The following is a 21,961-nucleotide window of genomic DNA, read 5'->3' as shown; positions in this document are numbered from 1 at the left end:
ATGCCCCCACCCCCCACCCCATCCCATCCTATCCCATCCACCCCCCCAGCCACTTGGCTTTAACCGTTCCTCTCTAGTCGTTTCACTGTGTGTCAAAGCAACAATCCAGACAGACTCCTCTTGGGCCTTCTGCCAAGGAATGAAGGACATGATAGATAACAATGGATGTAAGACGAGGGGTTCAACGGGGCCTTTGTCAAGATTCCTTCAATGAGCCGTTTCAGGGACATCAACAGCAAGCACGAGGAACTCCGACACAACTGTCTCTTTTACGTTAAAGAAATCATATTTCTGGTTGAACGTTGAAAGGAAGGTCAGGGACTGTTGCTTACAAAAGGCTTCTCTCGCGGTTTGAAGGAGACAGAAAAATGCACACTTGAATGCTTTGCTTGCAGTGCACTTTTTCCTCTTCTGCCTCCCTCTCAGAGCGAAGTGCCATTGGACATATAGACAGGCTTAGTCAGCCATCTTAATCCCTCTCCCCTGCCCATCTCACGCTCACTCAATCCACTCTGACCCCACACACTCTCACGCTTTCATACACATACACATGCATACACACTCATAGGCCTTCTACCTCCCACTTGATGTGCCCAAAGGCCCCCCCCCCCCCCCCCCCCCCCCCAAGGAAAAGAGCTTGAGGCAGAGAGAATCTCTGTTGGACGGGTGTACTGAGCGAGATTTGGGAGTTTGTAAAGGTCAGCGCGGACTTTGTTCAATCTGAGGGTTTATCTCAGCAACAGCAGGGCAGGACAATGGGGCCGCTCGCCGCGCAACAGAAACCCAAGCTGTGGCAGCTAAATTACTTCACTGATAAGGCCGAATTAGAAGCACTGGGACCCCGGAGGACTGGAAAAGAGGAGGAGGGAGCGAAAAGAAAAGAGGGAGAGGTGAAATAGAGAGGAAGGGCACATAAGATTCAGGAGGGGGTTGAAAAATCAATGAATCACAAAAGAAAAGATTTGAGTGTGTGATCTGGCTATAATTAAAGCACATGCCGTGTATTGTGTCAGGAAAGCGCATACTGTCTGATTCACAGACATCAACACTTCCAACACAGTACATTGGAAAAGAGAAAGTCTGCTATCTGCAAGAACGTTGTATGTTAGTGTACAGCTGAACGCAAGACTCTGCTCTGCTCTCACTGTGCGCATACTCATGAACACATGTGCAAGGGTGCGAGAACAGAGATAAAGAGAAAAATAGGATATGGAAAGCGATGGGTTAGGACAGACAGTGATGGTGACGCCTGTCACGGATCCCCCACTCTACACACTCTACAAGAGAGGAATTTGGGTTGGAAAATAGTTCTGCTTAAGTAGTTTGGTACAGTAGAAGCCATGCTTCAAGTGTGTTTGAAAGACTGCGTGTTTGCTTGTGTGCTCTTATACTGTACACTTGTATGTTTTTCTACAGTTGTAATAGAACATCTGCCTCTCTCTCCCTTCCTGAATTAACAACACCAGCCACACAATATTAAAAGCACTTAGAACTTGTTCAGAAATTGGCATTGTGAGCTCTTGGCCAGCAGAGGGGAGCAGGCTTTGTCACCAGAAACACTCAGGCTCAATAAAATGATAAAAGCATACAAAGTGACATATCAAGAGGTTCATTATAAACCAGCGGGTCCAATATCTCAACTATTAAATAATGAGGAATTGCACATGACTTACAGAAGTGGTAGGATAACACACATCAAGATAATAACGAGATAATAGGGAGTTTCTTGTCAATTAACCATTGTATGATCTGACAGATAAAACTCTGACATGAATATTATCTGGAGGTAAAGGTGGGGGCAGTATGCACATATCAATCAATCAAACAAACTTTATTTGCATGGCACCTTTCATACAGGTATGTGCAGTTCAAAGTGCTTCACAGACGACTGACAAGACAGAATAATAGAGGAGGTGTAGACCATAAAAACACAGTTAGAGATGAATGCATGCAAGATAAATACAGTCACACTCTCACACAATATGACAATGATTCTGTTGTTTGGCGTAACGTCTGTATCACATGGCTCAGGCCTAAGAGTTTCAGAGAACTACAGTGTTTTTCAGGGTTTTTTTTTCTTTTCGTCAGCCTTCTGTGGAACCAGGTGGCATGCTGGGTACCGCTGCGTACTGGCTGCACCAACATCAGCTCACCAGAAGACAGAATGACTGAGAGGCTGACCATTAAGAAGATTTGCAGAACTCGAGGTAGTTAGTTACTTCCCTTACACACAAACTAACAGTCAGGTTATTGCTCCCCACGGTCAAAATAAAGTGAGGACTGGGATAGAGTTGTGTTTATTGCTTGTTCATTTGTTCACTTGATGAACTTTGTGACATTTCTTCTAACACAGCAAATTGTATTTTGACAAAACTTGGCTTTAATGTGCCCTATTTCATATATTTCTGTCTTGTATTAGTTGACAGTAGCTCCTTTCACATAGCCTGTTCAAGGCAGGAATGTTGCGCTGTCACTCTGCCTGGTTGTTCTTCTACAAAAAGGTACGAACATGGAACATGGGGGCAGAGTAGTTCCACCATTAGGCCACAATATACCAGCATTTTCTGGTTCAATGCACAGCTGATATAATGGCGGATATTCTTAATGCTATATCTCTGTGTAAAAGGGCCTAAAGACTTAATATCAACTCTCCTAAGGGTTCAACAGTGACAACACAGTAACATAATAAATAGGGTCACTTTCACACCTACATCTAAATAAACGTCTTGGTGACAGCTGAGCAAGTAAAACCAGCTGCGTGGATGTCATAACTTGCTTAATATGTTATGTAATTCTTAAAAAATGATTTAATATGGTATCTGCGGTCTCAGTAACTTCGAAAGACTTTCGTGCTGTAATCTTCCTCGTCATCTTTGAACATAATAACAAAATATTACTATAAATATTAATATCCGGGTAAACATCTTTTCAAGCAGTTATGACGAATGTTCTGACAGTTGAGCTGATGATGACATAAAAATCAACTACACACCACTGCAGAATAACGCAAACAAAATTGACTGAGGCAATGCTGTCGCATAAATGAAATGTCCGGGAAACATCTGTTTAAACTGTAATTTGTCATCTTGACACAAGCGCTCGTACTGAATTAAGATATTACACCAAACTCCTGGTGCTATCCCGTTATAGTTGGGAAATTTGACAGATTTAGGATGATGTGAAGGGCGGGCCGATGCCCAAGATCATTAGCAGACAGAAATGTGGACATGTGCGTCTGCGTGCACATGGATACACACACAGACACATAAGCACACCTCTACAAATCTTTGACTGTCAAAACCTCCTTGTAGTCTCATGCAGACGAGACTCTGGGTCTTGCTCCCAATGACAGTGTAGGAGAAAATGAGCGAAAATCACCCAAGCGATTCCGGAGACCTTCCAAAGTAAAGAAGTCCCAGTGTATTCAACACTTTAACAATTCAACACTGTTTTTAGATCTGATGTCGTCATCGCGCTTTGCTTCTCACTCTACCCTGTTATTCTAAATGTCCGAGTAGAGGAAAGAATAACATGGGAGAATGTCTTTTTCCTGCCTGCCTGTGTCTCTTTATGTTTGTGTGGACATACTGTATGTGCATGTGGTAATGTTTAGTTTATATGCCTGTGCATGTTCATATGGAACCACATTACAGTATATACACACCCAAACGACAGTACATTAATATTTTATTTATCTGGAGCTTTTACAAAGACAAGAGTACAAAGGTTACCTGAACTTTTATACTTTGTTATAAGACGCTGGGTTAGAGTGAGTCCCCCCTCTTCTTCGGAAAAAAAAAATATATATACTTACAGTATAAACCCTTTATACTCTCTGTTTGTACCATGAATGTTTGACTCTGACAAAGACACACACTGTGCCAAAATGTTAGTTCTTATACCTAATAAAAAGTAATTAAAAGGCACAGCCGTGTGCTCCAGTTTCCTCCTGGGCTCACTACTCATGGATTGAGGTCTACAGCACAGCACAAAAACTGCAAGGAGTGAAAGAAAAAGTATTTCTACAGCCAAGGCTTTTGGTTCATGTTGTGTATCTGATTATGGAAAATGGCAATCACAAAAGCCTAGGGAACCCGATTAATAGGTCACCACCTCCAGCTTGAGTCATAGAAATGTTAAGCGGCACAAGAGATTGAGATTCAAAGTGAGGGAGAAAGGGAAAGTGAGTGATAATGGAAGAAAGAGTCAGTGAGCTGTGACTAAAAAAGGTTCTGGCATTGGAGGGCTTGCACCTATGAGCTAACTGGCACCCAAAATTTTTCATATTTTAAATATTAAATACATTTGATAATAATATGAGAGAGATGAGATGAGAGGAGCCTTGTTTCATGAGTGGCATAAGTGGCAGGGGCTGGGAAGGCGGAAAATCGTATGTCTACATAACAGCATAAATCTAATCACCAATATAAACAGCATTTGACAAATGTCTTCATCTTTCACTGTGGCAAAGAGCAGTGTCATTGTCTGCTCCTGCCCTGAGGCCCTAACTGATGGGACTATTCATAAGGACAATAATGAATGATGGGGTTTCACAAGACACATAGTGAAAGAGAGGGCTAGAGTGGGATTGGACAAGAGTTACCTGCGCTTCACCACAGAGGACTGATGGGCCAATTTGAGGCTTTTTAAATTAATGTTTAAAGCTTGCCTTCTAAGGGAAAACCCCCCTGCAATAAAGGATAGCATTGTGGTGGAGATGCGTGAGGAGTGAGGATACTGTGTGTGTGTGTGTGTGTGTGTGTGTGTGTGTGTGTGTGTGTGTGTGTGTGTGTGTGTGTGTGTGTGTGTGTGTGTGTGTGTGTGGGTGTGGGTGTGTGTGTGTCTGTGTGTGTGTGTGTGTGTGTGTGTGTGTGTGTGCGTGTGTGTGTGTGTGTGTGTGTGTGTGTGTGTTTGTTGGGGGGAGGTTATTCAGGCAAACAAGAGGTTCCATTGAGAATACTTAGTTGGAGTGGCTGAGGTCTGAAACCAATGACCAAGTAATAACAGCCCAAATCCCAGGGACAATATTTGTCGAGTTATACTCTTTTCAAAGATGGATGACTTTCCCTGATGTACTTCCTCTGGAGTCTACCCACCTTTCATCTGAGCCCTGCAGATTAATTTATTGACTAATTAACAGATGTTGGTAACGAGTTATGAACAAATGATAAGTTATCAGGCTTCTAATCAAACCTGACATTTAATTTGCTGCCCTGCTTCCTCGTTATCAATTACCGTGTTCATTGAAGATAATTGACATCGGTTTGCACTGGGACACAGGAGGCTTGTCTTTAACAGCTTCTTAAAAAAGCGCTGCTGTGGTGTTTCTAGGGGCAATGACGACCATATGTTTAATATTAGATGGAATCTGTTCCACTGGAGTGCTCCGAAAGCTGGGAAAATTGGATTAAATTGGCTAATGGCATGTTTAAAACCTACATAAAATGAACGTGAATGGAAGATATTACAGCACCCAGGCCCAAGTCTTGTGGTGTTACCCTCTCTCTCTCTGGTGTTTTTGCTCCATGTGTAAACTTGGGGTTTCTGTCAAAGTCAAATAATGATGACAGAAAACCGCACACTGTTGGTCAATACTGTTATTAAAAACCACAAGTTTGATATCCCTTTCATTACAATGTGGGACTATACACACATGTGCCAACGTAACTCCTTACCTTAACATATACTTTCATGTAACCAGTCTTGAAAAGTATGCAGTTAGCTGTAAATATACAGTATGTATTCATCATTTTCACCATTAATCTTTTGTTAAAAGATGGTTTTCAAGCACCAGTGCAAAATCAGGATACTTCACATATATATTACACCGTCTGTGCCTCTGTGCAGCGTTAAATATTGTGTATTTTGTCAGTTCAATATTTATATTTTATAGTTTGTCTTTAAAAGGTTGACCTTTGACTGTTCACCCAAATCACAAAAAAAGTTTTTGAACTAATCTCTGTAGCTTCAGTTTTATGCACCCAGACTTTTCAAAATGTTTTGCACAAAAAAAAGGAATTCAAATCACTTTCTACCTCTGTAGTAAAGGGGCAGCCGCAAAAGTCTCACGGTTGGATATCTCAAAACTAACTTCATTACTAGACATTACAAGGGCTAAATGGATGGAAATATTATTTGAGGGGGTGCATAATCAAGGTGAACTGACCTTTTATTATAAAACTATTCACTACTTTCCCCTGAAACTAGATCTGAGGAGGTACAACTAAGAATACCTGCTGTTTTTCCTGTTAAGTGGCTTTAAGAAGTACTCTCAGCTCAAGGCCATGCTCATCAGAGCATGGTCCTGATTTGATTACTAAAAGACATGATAATGATGCCATTTAGATGAAGAGCTTCACTTATGCTATACATTTAGTCGACACGCCAGGGGTTCAAGTCAACGAGGGGTAATGTTAGGACCGAGTGTCTAAAAATAGATGATGAACAAATGGATCTATATAGGGTTAATGTTTCCAGTGTTATGATTAGTGAAAGCGTACTTTCTCTGACCTTAACTAACTCTCATAATTGAAGCGGGCAGAACATGAGTGTCACCGTGAGAACACTGGAAAGCACATTAGTCAAATCAAGCAGAAAACAACTCTATCTCTCGTTATCTCAATCCCTCTCTTTTCTCTCTCTGTCTCATACTATCCATTCACTCAGTGTGACTACTGTCTCCTGGCAGTCCCAGGGAGTTTCTGCCCTATCAGTTCGGTACCAGTCACCTTAAGGACCAAACATCAAGATAAAGAACACCTTTTCTGTAGAAGGCAAACAGATCAGACAAGTTCCAAGCTGCACCTTGAATGCCCTATAGGGATATCTTGCAGAATAAAAACTTGGCCATCCGCCCTCCTCAGGTACAACACAAAAGGCGAGCAAACACTTTAGGAGGCGAGGGGTGGGTCAGGACAGATAAGTGTCAGGGTGCGCCAGGACTTCTTCTCCCTAAAGTTGGGAGACAAGGACGTTAACTTAGCCCAGCGATTAGGTCGAGAACAAAAGAAGCACAGCGTCAGTGTGAAAAGAGAGCTGTCAAGCAGGAGATTTAGTGCCTGAAAGAGGGTGAGGGAGATTCATGATGCCATGGCCGGATGGGTATCTATCACGTAGGACCTTGGCTACATGAGAGTGCCCGCCAGACGTCTTAGCCTATCACTAAGTCAATAATAGGGTAAACAGAAGAGCTAGCATACTTTTTGCCTCTTTCCACACATCACTGGGTGAATGATACTGATATGGAAAATCACCCCATGAAAAGTAAACAGAACAAGAATGAGTGACAGAGAATAAGAAGTTTGCCTGGCAACAAAGTCATCCCAAGGTCCACTGCTGGAAAAGGGTTGACAGGGACTCTATGATGCATGTTTTTGTGTGTGAAAGCATTTCTTTTGACCTTGTCCAAAAGACATATCTGTAAAATCAAGATGCACATTATGACCTTTTTCATATCACCCTTAGAACGTACGATACACTAGACCTTTTTCATAGTAGACATTTTTGACTCATCATAGCAGGAATATTCAGAAAATTCTCAATGGTCTGTGAGAGGTAAATGTTGTCATCAGAGGGTGTACACATAGGCTGTGTGGACAACGCATCTCATACAGACAATTTAAATGTACAAACATTTCCTCCAAGCAGACTCCAGAATCAGAACAACTATGCAGCTGTCGCTTGGGAGCATATTGGGGACTTAAGTGTCCAAGCTTTTTCCAGTGAGCCAGCATGTACCATATCAGGGCCTACCCTAAGTGGAATGCAACCATTATTAATGTCGTTAAATACACCTGTGCTTTTCCTACTATCATGTGTTACAATGTCTGCTTTTAAAAAGATCTTTAGGTAACTACATGCAGCAAGTTGGTGACGTGCTGCAGTACCTGATGTGCGTTGACCTTCAAGGGAGAACTTTGTGAGATAGCAAACACTCAAGCTGGAGAAACAAAAGATAGTGAGAAAAGAAAAAAGCGAATAGGTGTTGGAGGAGTTTCAAAAGGCATGATTCAGAGGTGCTAGGACACGCCCGGTGGTCACAGGGTAAGGAGAAGTGAGAGTAAACACCATTAATATCCTTTCGAGAGGGCTTGGTCATACTGTTTGTTTGCTTCACGAATGTTCTGAATACAGACATAACAGTGCGACTTGATTTTATCTTCCTCTGAAGATCAAAGTCAAAGTTATTATGAATTTATTTGTTGCTCAGATCCAAGCTGTAAATTTGCAGTTTGCTCCCTTTAACAAGCACCTGCTTCCTCCGAACACATCCACAGATGTGTTGTCCTCTCTCCTGCCATCTGAACACCCGAGGGAGTTAGATCAGTGAGTCCATTCAATGCCAGTCAGTTACCAGAGCACAATACCTCCAGCCATTGTATGGTGACATGTCTCTATCAATAGGCAAGTCAGGCCAATCTACCGGCCAGATAATAGCAGCAGTCACTCTGACAGCAGATCCCCACACTGGACTCTCAGAGGGCCTTGCCTCACTCTGCTTGCTCAGGCCTTCCTATCCTGAGGGGTTGGCAGCCCTACACACACACACACACACACACACACACACACAGACATACACATGCACACACACACACACACACACACAACCAAAGAGACACACACACACATACAGCAGACCTGGGGCCCCGGCGTTCTATCATGTTGTGCTAAAGGGGGAGCATAATGGTTTTTAAATGGATGACTCGGTGCTGGCCCAGAGAGGGAGTCTGAGAGAGAAGAGAATAGCCATGGCCTGAAGCAAAGCAGCTCTCAGATTGAGCTGTCCGTCTCGCTGAAATGAGTCTGAGTTAACACCTCTTCTAGTCCCCAGTGCCGCGGGACAGACAATAGTAGGCTTCCTCTCTGCCTTCCTATTTCTTCTTTCTCTCATTGCTACTCTTTCACTCTCTCTTTCGCTCTACCAATCTACACTTCCACTCAGATATCCAGAGAGCAATACAGCGTTTGCTATGTGATTGTAAGAATCGTTTGGCTTCACTGGTAGACCGCGGTGCTTGAAAAGCCAACATAATGAGTTATTGCCAGTGTTAGTAAAGAAATCCACAAAAATGCTGTCAATGTAGTTAAACTGTTTAGGATTTGAGTGCACTACTGCAGATGGCATATATCATTGCCGATGAGAAAAAAACCCTGTCACTGCATTTTCTGTGATTTTGTTTTTAAGGATTATAGGACTGTGTGCACGGTATAGTTGACATTCTGTGATTTTAAGATCTTTCAATCAACTTCAAATTAAGTGGTCATCGAGAAGAAAACAAGGCTGAAGAAAAGGTTTTGACCAACATCAGCAATATGCGGTAATAGTGTGATTTATTATCAAATGGAAGCACAGTTACACTAATCACCCTGATAACTATTCAGCACTTAATCCAATTTAGTCTTTGAACCAAGAAGGGCTGAGAGAAAATGTGTGAGGCCGTTGTAAGACATGATCACATTTACAGAGAGATCTCAGATGACTTCACTTATTATCTCTCATAACACATCCCCCTGTTGTGGCAGGGGACTGGTGTAAAGCACACACATTAACATAATTACTATGAGGAGTATTAGACGTTTCCAATACTGTGTAACATGTATGTCTTTTGCACCCTCTTTTCTTACTCTATTCATTACCATTAATCCTTGTTTCTCTCTGGTGTCTTTCAACATCTTTCTTCACTCAGCCATACTTCTGTTGCACCCTAGCCTGTCTATTTGTCTAAGACCAGAGGCAGTAGATGAGTAGAGGGGTAGATGGTGAAAGGGGGTGTATGGAGATCCTAGGGGAGTCTGTCGATGACTATCAACATACTGACTGTTATGACTATCTGTGATAAGAGTCTGGGAGAGGAGAGCCCCCAAAGCCTCCCAGCCCCTAAACCAGACAGGAGATCTTAAAAAAATAATAGAGCCAAACCCGGAGTGAGTCCACCAATGACCATTCAGGAGGAGGAGGAGGGGGAAAACTGATCAAATGTTCCCTTTTGACATGTTTGGAGGCAAAGACTAGTAGTTTTACATTTAAGGAAAATTGACCTTGGGCTAACAAACCCCTGTTAACTGATCTGAAAAAAATGCTAACAAATGAAATGTCCAAAATGTCACCAAAAGACCAAAAATGTCAAAGTCAGTGGCAGAATCTGGACTGTGCTCATGTCCATACTGAAGTGTATTTTACCTGTTAGAAACTAGACGTCTTAAAAGTGCAACAATATGCTGAATCTCTCCCTTTTCAGGGCAGTGCGTATGTGCCAGGACATTTCTGTGACCACATGTGTGAATGTATCACTTCAGAGCTGAAAGTGGCTTTTTTTCCTACAAGCAAGAGAGCTTAAGCTTAGCTGATGAATATGCATTAGATAGGGTGTCTGGGGAGAAAAAAGGAAGGAGGAGGATAACTGAGAGAAAACATGAGAGCTACGGGGAGAGTGTAGCTTTTGGAGAGGTGCCCTTTGCACCCCGAATGGCTAGCCATAATATGAACTTTAAAAAGGAAAATGTTCAGCCTGGCACACTGCCACATAGCGTGTGCCTGTGTGCTTTAATCGCCTGCATGCTGCTACAACTGTAAGGAAGAAAACAGGGTGAAAAGAAAGTGAAAAGCTTTTGAGGGAAGTTCTTCACACTGAACCCATTAAGAGTTGTTTTTTTTAGTTTTTTTAAATCTTGTCATTGAGTAGATCCATAACCATACTTTTAAGTTTTTCAGATATATTGTATTTATCATTTAAATACTTTATTTTCTCAATAGAAATTTGCCACATGCTTTGACAATATCACTTGTAACATCGGATAACTTATGCCCTCCAATATCTTCAAGCTCTAGAGAATATTACTCTGCCAGGGTTGAACAAATAATTACAATCTGCTTTTATAATCACTTCTGCTCCTATGATACTAATTCTACTTCCTGAATGATAACTACACAGCTTTTTTACCGCTATGAAGTTTATTTTTATATAAATTAGTCGTTTGTTATAAGTATACTTTATCATTTTATCTAATCCATTTATGTTGTCCACCATGCTAACATTCAATATACATGTTTGCTTAAAATGCCCCAGTTTGTTATGGTCTTCTAAATGCAGTAAGTTACCAGAAACGTCAGTAAAAATATCAGTCAAAATCAAAATCAATGCATGGCCTGTTGGGCTTCATTTAAGATTGTATACACTTGTGTATATCTGCTGGTTGTGTCTAATTCATGCTCTGTCTCAACATGGTGTTCCAATGAGTAACTTGTCCAAAGCTCTATTCTGTATTATAAACCAATGTAATATTAGACTATGTGAGTGACCGCCCCCCTAAAAATGAAGACTCAAGGAGTCGGTGAAATGAAAAGCAGGCAAGTAAATTTCATCTCTGATTAGGTAGAGAGACAGAGATCAGGAGTTTCTTTTTTTTCCTCTAATGAGCTTACTGAAGCAACTTCAATATCCTCTAATGTCATGTTGAAATGAAAATTAATAGTTCAATACGCCACCACCGCATTGGGCCATGCTTCTCCCATTTCCATATCGTGTGGCGTGACCAAATGAGTGTGCTCCGACGGACCGATGCCCAGTAAAGCTGATACCTCCACTAATCAGCCAGATTTTTCCATCTGACATTGCTGTGCTGCTGGAATTCTGGATGAGTGTGTTTTGTATGTGTGTGTGTGTATGTGTATGTCTCTGTGTATGTGCAGGATCAAAAGATGAGGTCCATTCACACATGAGGTTACAAATGCAAATGGAATGGGCTTATTTGCTGATGATGAGATCGCCTGTGGATAAGAGTGATGGTAGGGATGGGTGTGCAATATATATCGTCTATGATAGTGTCGTTATTGTTGTTTTAATCATGTGTGAAATCACAGCATAGAGTATGTCCCTCATTTTGCAAAAAACAATCAAAACACGACTTATTGAGAGACCGCACATTCAAGGTATAATCAAGCCTAGTAAGACATACTGCTGCCGGTGTTGCCAGATTGGACTGTTTTCAGCCAAAATATTGTGGCGTTTTGGTCAGCTTTGCGTGTGTCTGACTAGGAAATGTAATCTCAATTTGGCAACCCTGACTGCGGGGCATTTGCATTGAGAACACATGCCGTGCGCGCTTCACAGCAACAAACCAAGCTAACGTAGAGTAGCTGCATGCATGGCTGAAGTTAAAGATGAGTGACATCAGTGCCAGGAGACAAAACGCAAACTCTCTGAAGCCTCTGAATCAATGTTGTTAGATTCAATAGCTAAACGTGGATCATCCTCACTCGCATCGGGGGTCGTTTGGCTTCGAAAACACTGATGTTGGTCAAAAGACGCCAATCTGCGAACTATGTGGGAAAGCGGTTGCCGTCAAAGAGAGCTTGACAGCAAACTTGTTTCACCATCTACGAATTAACCACCGCACAGAACATTAAGTCAGTCAAATCCTCGGTGGTCAGCGGTCAACCACCAAGGAAACGACAAGAAAACACACTTTGGCAGCGTCATTCGGCAAGGGATTGCCTGCAATATTTTATAAAGTAAACAGTTTTCTTCAACAGGTTTTTTTTGTCGATATTATCATTAACATCTAATATGCTATTAGCAAAAGCGCGCTAGTACAAAAGGCCTTTGATGATTTTTACAAGCACATTTTTGAGGGAAATATCGTCAATTATTACTATCGGCAAAACCCAATAAAATATCGAGATATTGATTTTCACACACCCCTAATGACTAAAAATGTGATTAAATGAAGAGCGGACCACTCATTCACTTACCCTCTTCAGTGTTGCTTCATCCTTTCAATCATGTCTTAGTGTATATGATTGAAAGTATGCAAGGGTTCAAAAGAGATCAACAGTGAAATGAAAGGAGAAAAAAAAGACAGAATTTTTCCTACCTCCCATCCAAAGGAGCCATCTTTGCCTGTGGCCTCATGATGCAGCATGCTGTGCAGACCAAACCTCTCGCCGGCGCCAATACAGGTCTTTGCCCAAACACCCAGACCGGCACCCGGCACAGAGGACTCCCGCAGCTCCAGTTCACTGGGAATGGGAATGTCATCAGGAATGTAGACAGGTGCCTCATAGGGCGAGCCCTCCTTGGGTGTGGTGAAGTCTTGGTCATTGCTGCTGCTGTTGCTGTTGTTGTGAATGTGGTGGTGGGTGGCATAGATGTGGGGGTGCAGCAGGTGATGGTGGTTGTTGTTTGGATGAGAAGGAGTCGGTGAGGGCAGGGGGGACATGTTGATGACGCCGTCTTCCGCGTCGTCTTCCGGGCTATCGGCACCACCTCCGCCCGCTAAACCCGGGAGGTCAGCTTCTGTGTCGTACACGCTGTCCACTGGCTCACTGTCATCTAAACACAGATACAGAGACAACTGTTATTATGCAGGCAGAGGAGGTGTAACACAACGTACAGTTTCTTAGGAGATTACACCATGGAGGGCACAGATTTTGCTGTCAGCATGTTAGGAAAAGAGATTCTCTCTCTTTCCATCCTCAGCAGATACTACTCATACAATGACTCCTTGACCCTATGTCACAAAAAAACACTCAACTTCAATCTCCAAACCTCTAAACTGTAAGAGAATTTGGGGGTCCTCAGAAAAGATTACCTATCCATCTGATGGCCTTCAGCTACAAGATGCTGAGTTCACAGATTTTCCAGAGGCTATGTGAGACGAACCGCACAGACGAAGAGACGAAGCTTTAGGTTAGCCAAGTCGTTGATGGGAAAACTTCTCAGTTCCATTGCAGTCACTGCTTTCTGCCAAGACTCATCTTACAAATAATCACTGTGTCTATCAGTGACCTGCTTAGCCGTGTCACTGCGCATTATTGTCACGTCACAGGGTTGACAATATGATTGTGTCTGCACCCAAGGATCCCGCCATTCCAACATGAGTGAAAATGATGATGAGCACTACGTGTGTGTGTGTGTGTGTGTGTGTGTGTGTGTGTGTGTGTGTGTGTGTGTGTGTGTATGTGTGTGTGGCATTTGGCGTTAAGTTTCATCCCATTTCTCTAAATGTTTTATTGAGGATTTTTTTTTCTGTGTGAATGGGTGAGTGTGAAAGTGCTTTTAGTAGTCAGAAGACCAGAAAGGCACTATATAAGTCCATTGACCATTTACTTTGTACCAATATATACTGTAGTATAGTATAGTATAGTTGTGACATCATGACCGTACAGAAGTCCTGAAGGCTTGTTTAAAGGCACAGTTTCTAAGTGTTTTGATGCTTTCACAGTATTTATAAAGCACCTCAACCTGTTTTATAATAAAAAAGACATTGAAATCTAACTTTTTAAAATATGTGAACATTAAAGGCACTGTACTCAATATCCAGAGTATTAAAACATTATGTAAATATAACAACTATTTTCTATGTAAAGATAAACTGTAGTAAAAGCAATCTGAACAGAATTTATCTGTGATAGAGGTAATTGGGTGATAGCTGTGTGGAGGTAATCCCGGTCCACTATATTCTAGTATTTCGAGTAGAACATATTTAAGCAAATACAGAAAAATTGTTTAAACAAAAGAAGTCAAACTTCTGAAACATTTAACACAAACAACCAAACAGTTTCAATATTTGATTCTAGTAATACACTTTAGTCAGTACTCTAAGAGTAGAGATTCATAGCCAGTCCTGGTCTGTACTTATTTGTTTATGCGTGTGTGTTACCATCAGCACATCTATGTGTGTCTCTTTGTTTTTCTCTCTCAACTGATCCTGGTGTCTTTGGACAAAGCACCACTGCACTTTTACTATCTAAACACAGAGACTGGCAATCAGCAGGCTAACTAGGCCCAAAATTACAGCCGGAGTGGTTCCAATCAAGCCTTCTGCCTCTGTTAGCCTCCATCTAGCCTGCTGCCAAGCCTGGTACGACTTCCAGATCTTGCTGGATCTGCAACTTGACATTTTAAAAATGTGCTTGTAAGTATATGAAAGTTTATTAGTCACAATGACACACAATGTTTTAATATGATAGATATGCATCATAAATAAGTGCAACTTAAACGACTATAAGTTTTATTTCTGTTTTAGGAGAGAACTCATTCCTAAATGATTTTTCTGTATATGTTCAAAGGTCCCATATTGTAAAAAGGGAGATTGCCATGTCTTTTTTATTATAAAGCAGGTTGAGGTGCTATAAAAATACTGTGAAAGTATCAAAACACTCAGTCCACAGAGATGCATCCGTATTCAGAAACTATGCCTTTAAACAAGTTGTCAGGACATCTGTACGGTTGTGATGTCACAACTGTACTACAGTATATATATGCTGCGTTCCAGTGCCGTGGGAGGTCGGAAATTTCGGACCTCCAACTCGGAAAAGTGCACTGGAATACTTGTTGAAGTGGAACCTCCAACTTGCGAACTCGGGGGAGCTCAACCAACCCCGACCTCACCAAGATAAGTTGGAGAAAAATGGCAGCGCCCGTGGAGACACAATTTGTGAGAGATAAAACGTCAAAAAATAGGCTATAAACAATACTTCCCTGCATGTAGTGTTATATTAGATACTGCAATTTTAACACAACTTCTTTCGAATGTTCTGGCATGAAAATATGAGTTATAATCTATCTATATATCTATATATATATAGATATATATATAGTTATTATAGGCTACATTAGTTTGCAGACTCTTATAATGTACTATTACAGTATATTTTTTCTATACACATTAATGTTTCATTTTGATGAAATAAAAATCTAAATCTCAAGTGTCCCAGCATTGCTGTGCTGCAAAACTGAAGGCCCTTTGTAATATTGTACCCAGTTCCATTTCATATCCATATGCAGAGCTTTTACATATACGGCTTCAGATCAGTTGATGAAGATGTTGTAGCTGAATACCGCTCTAATGTCAACAAATGTTATCCACTGCTGGACAATATGTTTATTAACGTATTTGATGGCGGTCGTCCATGTTTCCTGTTTACGTTCAACTTAAATGGTCAGGAACGCTCTGAAGTCGGAGCTCGTAAACTCCATGTAGGATAAGTCCCATGTCCCAGTGCTTAGGAATGCAGCAATAGTGCTGCGACAGTGCCATAATAGTCATTTGTGACAGTGCAGAGAGCAGACTGAGCTTTTTTGGGAGAACCTTATAGAGACAGGCACTAAAATGGAGAATGAATTCAGATAAACATGAAAATTAAAGCATATGCAGTATAGATGTTAGTAGAAAGCCAAAATACAAATTTGAACCTGAAAATGAGCATATTATGTCATCTTTAATAAGGTGAGGCAGAAAATGCTGAGGCTTGTAAATTGTAGAAAGACTGAATGAGCCAACCAAGTCGAAACAATCATCGCACATTCATTGTAGAGTGCATCAGTTTTTTGTTTTTTTGATAAATATTTGGGTTTCTGCCCAGTGACAGATGTGGACTTTGAAAGTTGTTAAATGAACTGACATGTACGTTTTTAAATGTGAAATGTGAAACTATGAAAGTATGCGACAAGGGCTTTTCAGCGCCTGGCAAACCTGCAGCATGTCCATGCAGATCCGGAAAACTTATCATATAAAGCTGCAGCAGTAAAATCCAGTCTTTTATGACTGATTCTGCGTCATCCAGTGATTTTGACTGGAACAGAACCCATTTCTTTTAATGATCACTTTTTCATAGGGGCTCAGAACAGGCGCGCAATTAAGCATTGGAACAAGTGAGCCAGCAGTAGCTTCCACTTTTCACAGATCAATTAAAGTTTTATAACATAGCCCTATCTGCTGCTCCCTCTGCACAATCAAAAGTGTTTTCAAGCTATTAAATGCTCTTTTTCTCACTCCCTCTTCACTCCCCCACTCTCACTGGCACTTGACCCATTGAGAGCAATTTTGACAAGCAGAGAGACAGCCTCGGAAAATCTATTAAACACTATACGGCTTAAAGAGCCTCTGTGCATAAAAAAATGCACAAATCGCTACGTCAAATAATTGAGTAACAAGGAGAAAGAGGCAAAAATCTTAATTTTAATGAACAAAACATCTTTTGTGAAACACACAAAGCCGTAAAACGAGGCACAAATGGTAAACGCAGTGTGATATTAAACAAGTTCGACTCTCAGTTGTAGCTTAGTTAATTCATAAAAAAATGGCCTGGAGAAAAAACTTGAACAACTCTCTCTCCCTCTCTCTCTCTCTCTCTCTCTCTCTCTCTCTCTCTCTCTCTCTCTCTCTCTCTCTCTCTCTCTCTCTCTCTCTCTCTCTCTCTCTCTCTCTCTCTCTCTCTCTCTCTCTCTCTCTCTCTCTCTCTCTCTCTCTCTCTCTCTCTCTCTCTCTCTCTCTCTCTCTCTCTCTCTCTCTCTCTCTCTCTCTCTCTCTCTCTCTCTTTCTCTCTCTCTCTCTCTCTATGAACAAGTTGACCATGTTCGACCGACTAGTGACCAAAAAAGTTGCAGATGAGAAAAGAAAGCAGGATAATAAAAGGGGCCAGGAAGAAGGAGGTGATGAGTATAAAAACTGACGACTGAGCTGCTTTTAAACAGCTGTATGTTAGGTCCGTCTCCCTGAAGGCTTCTTAAAAAGCACCCAGGCCAGATAGTGCCTTCCTCTCCCTGGCTCCTTATGTTGTTCTTTCTCTCTCTGTTCCTCTCACCATCTCTTTCTCTTTTACGGGGAGCTATTTATCCTGATTACATCAGGGGTCAATCATTAATTTGCACCTTGGGGGTCCTGGTGCTGGCTGCGGCTACAATAGGCTGCTTGTTCAGCGGCTGTTATTCCAGTGGAAAACTACGCTGCGCTGCCTGAGAGTCGGGCCCAGGCCACATGAAGGCATCCCATTTATTTGATAAATTGTAAATGCGTGCCATAAACGGAGCTCTTTGCTTTGTAGCATGATTGCAATAACAAAGATTTTAGGGCACGTATGAACACAGATGCAGGCTATCACACAAACACACATCTGTTTGCAACTGCAGGAGCTGTTACTGTACTCTAAACACATGTGCAAGAGATCAGATGGTGTTGTAGGTAAAGATGATATCTCATAATTACTACAGTGAAATTACAAGATATGACATAGATATGACATTTATAGACACTAACTTCTAAAATACACACTGAAGAATGTTGAATATTACACAAAGCAACCACACTAGCCATTAAAGAAAAATCTGACTACATCGTTTCAAGAGTTGAGATTAAAAAAATGAATAAATACAAAAAAAATGAAATGCTGATAACACTGTGAACAGCGTTGCCATGGCAAAATAACTTGACACGGTTCTGGAAATCAGCGGTTTAATCGGAGAGCCTTACAACGGGCAAATTGTTCTGTGGTTGTGTTTAATCAGAGCACTCTAGACTTAAATGCAGAAAGATAGAGATCTGGAGTCATTTTCTGCCGTCTGCCTGGACGCACACAAACACATGTGCCTTGTGGCATATAGACTGAGCTGTATTGTCGACGTACTCTGGGTTGAAAGGATTTGCATGCAGGAATTCTGGGAAGGAACCTATAAATACTGCATCAATTAAGAACCAACTCATTTATTGCAGAATAAGCAGTCATGCCTTCATTGAGAAAAATCGCGAATCATTGTAAAACTGTAGTTAAAAATGCCTTTTTACTTGCATACAGGGACAGTGTAAAGCACTGCAGACTACAGGCTAGAATGGATGCCAACAATAGCTTTCACTGCATTCAGAACCAGGTGTGTGCTTTGCTGGAGAGCAAGCGGCACAGTGGAGCCATGGCCGTGGCTATGATAACAAGAAAAGAGAGCTGAAAATAGGACATGTGTGCCAATGATGGCCATCATAAAGCACACACGTCCTATTTCCCTCATTGCCTTCCCCCTCCAACGCACATAGAGACTGTATCTTTGTCTGGCCGTAAATTGATCTGGTTCAGTTCAAAAGGAAAGCCAGCCACTGATGAAAAGACAGTATCCAGGGAAAAGGCGAAACTATGCAAAATTCTGCACCGGCTCCAAATATGGGGAGGAAAGATCGTCTGGTGAAAGAAAAAAAATCGAAGGCAGAGGGAGACTGTGTGGACCATGACAGATATGAAAAATGGGTAGCTGGTTGAGCAATAAATGACCAAACATTTTGATGTGGGAGCTCTGTGCACATATGTGTGTATAAGTGTGTGAGGGGCGGCATTCAACCCCAAAGCTTAATCTGCTGTTTGCGCCGCTATATTGCATCAATATGGTCCCACTTAGCTGCATTATTGGGCCACAGAGTGATATTGGTACCTGTTCCTCTGTATTAAGCAGGCCTTTGATGATTCTGTCTCCACACAAAAAAGCCCAAAACACCCTCTGCTTTAAAACAGAAGGGGTGGAGGAGAGAGGCAGCTGTAAAAATCAAACGAGTGCAAATCAAAGGTAGAGTGAGAGAGAGTGAGAGGTGAAAAACTGCACAATGGTGTATTTTTCCACGGTGGCACAGGGGCACTAGATTCAAAATGACATATAAATGGAAGCATGTGACGAGGTAGCCGAAGAAGAGCATTCATGGGAGAAGGTGCGTGTGTGTGTGTGTGTGTGTGTGTGTGTGTGTGTGTGTGTGTGTGTGTGTGTGTTTGTGTGTGTGTGTGTGTGTGTGTGTGTGTGTGTGTGTGTGTGTGTGTGTGTGTGTGTGTGTGTGTGTGTGTGTGTATGTGTGTGTGTGTGTGTGTGTGCGTGTGGTTGAAAGTAGTAAGTGAGCAATGGGGGCACGGTCAGCTACAATACCAGAAAGCCTCTCCAAGTGAGAATGCCACACTTCCCCTTGTAAAAGCACCAGGGAGCATTTCAAACACTTCAAACTATAACATGGCTTCTTCAGAGTGGGTGAAGAAGAAACGAAAGAAAGAAAGAAAGAAAGAAAGAAAGAAAGAAAGAAAAAAGTATGAAAAGCTCTGTTAAAATGTTTTTGAACTATAGTTATTGCTACATTAAAGAGAAAGTTATCGTGAATTACATTTTATACTGTTTCTGACCTTATGTGTGGTAAAACCACACATGACAAAAAAATTACATGAAAATAAGACTGAAATACTGTTTTCATTTATTATCTATGCACATACACAGTGTGAACGGGGAACTTTAAATTCAACAACGGTTGAAATCCACACGTACTGTACTATGCAAGCCTTGTTCCCTCGCCAGCTAGAGCCAGACCGATATATTAGTCAGCCGGTGTTATCGGCCAATATCGGCTTATCACAGACATATTTGTAACTATTGGTATCCGACTATATGTTTTAGAAATGTGCTGATATGATTTTACAGATAATATAACGCAGAAAATGTAGCTTGGGGTGATTTTCAAATGGTGTCATATAGCTATTTTTATTATTTAATAATAATAGTTAATTATTATAATGACTTTAATGATACTAATTGGCTGATACTGAACAAATAATAATATTCAGCTATTTATTTTATTTTTATTTATTTGTTATTTTTTCAGTGTTCATTTAAAACTGGTTGACAATGTACAGCCCGTATACCTATATAATGTATAATAATGTTAAATACTCGTCAATAAAGTCATCTGTTTAAATAAGCAGCCTTCTTTGCAGAGTTATATTGAGGCAAAGCCAGTGCAAACAAGAAAAAAATAACTACTTTCATTTCAACTCGCATTTTTACTAAATCAGTTTCCAGGTAGTAGGTAAATGTGAATGTCCCCCGTATAAAACTGGCATAGGTATCGGTCTTAAAAAATCCCATATCAGTTGGACCCTATCGCCAACATTCAGGGCATAGTCTTCAATGTGTGTGTCTGTGTGTGACTACATGGGTGCTCTTCACCTACTATATCATACATGATCTGGTATCAGTCTATAAAACCTGCTAGGGGGAGCTGTCCCTTACCTGTTCCCTTTCTCTATGTTTTAGTATGTTTCTCCCTCAATCGATTTCTTTTTTGAACAATAAATATAATCAAAGCAACACTTCCACATAAAAACAACACTGAATTTGGTCACTGCAGCTCAATAAGGAACTGACTGAAGCCTTTGTTGGTTTTTATAGGTTAGGGCGCACTTTTGTGTCTGTGTATAGTGACAATAAAATACAGCATACAGCATCATGTATTGATGTGTTATTTGTGCTGAGCAGCCTAAAGGCATTCCGTCCTCTAAAAGTGTGTGTGTGTGTGTGTGTGTGTGTGTGTGTGTGTATGGTGAAATCAAGCCTCCAGGCAAATAGAAGACAGCAGAAAACCTCCTACAGCTGAGAGCAGGGGTGCATGTGTGTGTGGTGGCCCTGTCGTCCCAAGGGGCTCAGGCTGCTGCAGACATTTATTAACAGGGCAGATTAATAGCACTAGAAGAAAACATGTTCACAAACATGATAAATATTAATAATAATCAATATTGAGTTACATTTGCCAAATTGAGTTGCAAACATCACCCAAGGGGAGGGAGAGGGAGGCGAGGGGCAGAAACCAAGAGGATGGATAGAGAAAGGAGCTGGAGAAAATAGGAATAAAAGAGGGGGATAAAAAGAAGGGATTGGCAAGTGAAATGAGAAAGTGAAAAGGAGGGATCACATGAAAATAAGACGAAAAGAGAGTGAATTTAAAAGATACATGATTTAACTTCATGAAATAGCGATGTTAAAGACCAAAAGTTTCACACAGGGAGCAGAACACAATTTATCTAAATAAGATAATGTGCCTGAGTTATTTTAAACCGAGGCATTTTTATTTTTCCATGTTTTAAAAAGTGAGATTTGTAATGTTTTTTTTTTTTTAATTATAAAGCAGGTGGAAGTGCTGGAAAGATAAAAACTCTCAATCCACAGAGAAATGCACACAGCACGTATTCAGAAGCTGTGCCTTTAAACGAGCTGTCAGGACTTCCTTTAAGGTTGTGATGTCACAATTGTACTATAGGAAAGAAGAAAGTGCTGCTACAGTGCCATTACAGTCATTCCCCGGGTGCAATGACCGTGCAGAGATGCCAAGAGTGAAAATGGGAATGACCCAGAAATGTTGGGGAGGGCCTAAAACGTAAAACAAACATTTT

The 21,961-nt window shown here is 41.2% G+C and overlaps 1 protein-coding gene across 1 annotated transcript in view; it reads right to left on the bottom strand.

The window, feature by feature from the left end:
* prdm16 (PR domain containing 16) overlaps positions 1-21,961 on the bottom strand; it is a 186,077-nt gene that overhangs the window by 107,297 nt on the left and 56,819 nt on the right. Inside the window, exon 2 of the mRNA XM_083920797.1 lies at positions 12,874-13,331. Coding sequence (XP_083776923.1) covers positions 12,874-13,331 — 458 coding nt within the window. The remainder of the gene's footprint in view (positions 1-12,873; positions 13,332-21,961) is intronic.

This window comes from Echiichthys vipera, assembly GCF_963691815.1.
Source record: "Echiichthys vipera genome assembly, chromosome: 9".
NCBI lineage: Eukaryota > Metazoa > Chordata > Actinopteri > Perciformes > Trachinidae > Echiichthys > Echiichthys vipera.
The sequence above is the reverse complement of the archived record's forward strand: the minus strand, read 5'-3'. Positions and strand labels throughout refer to the sequence as shown.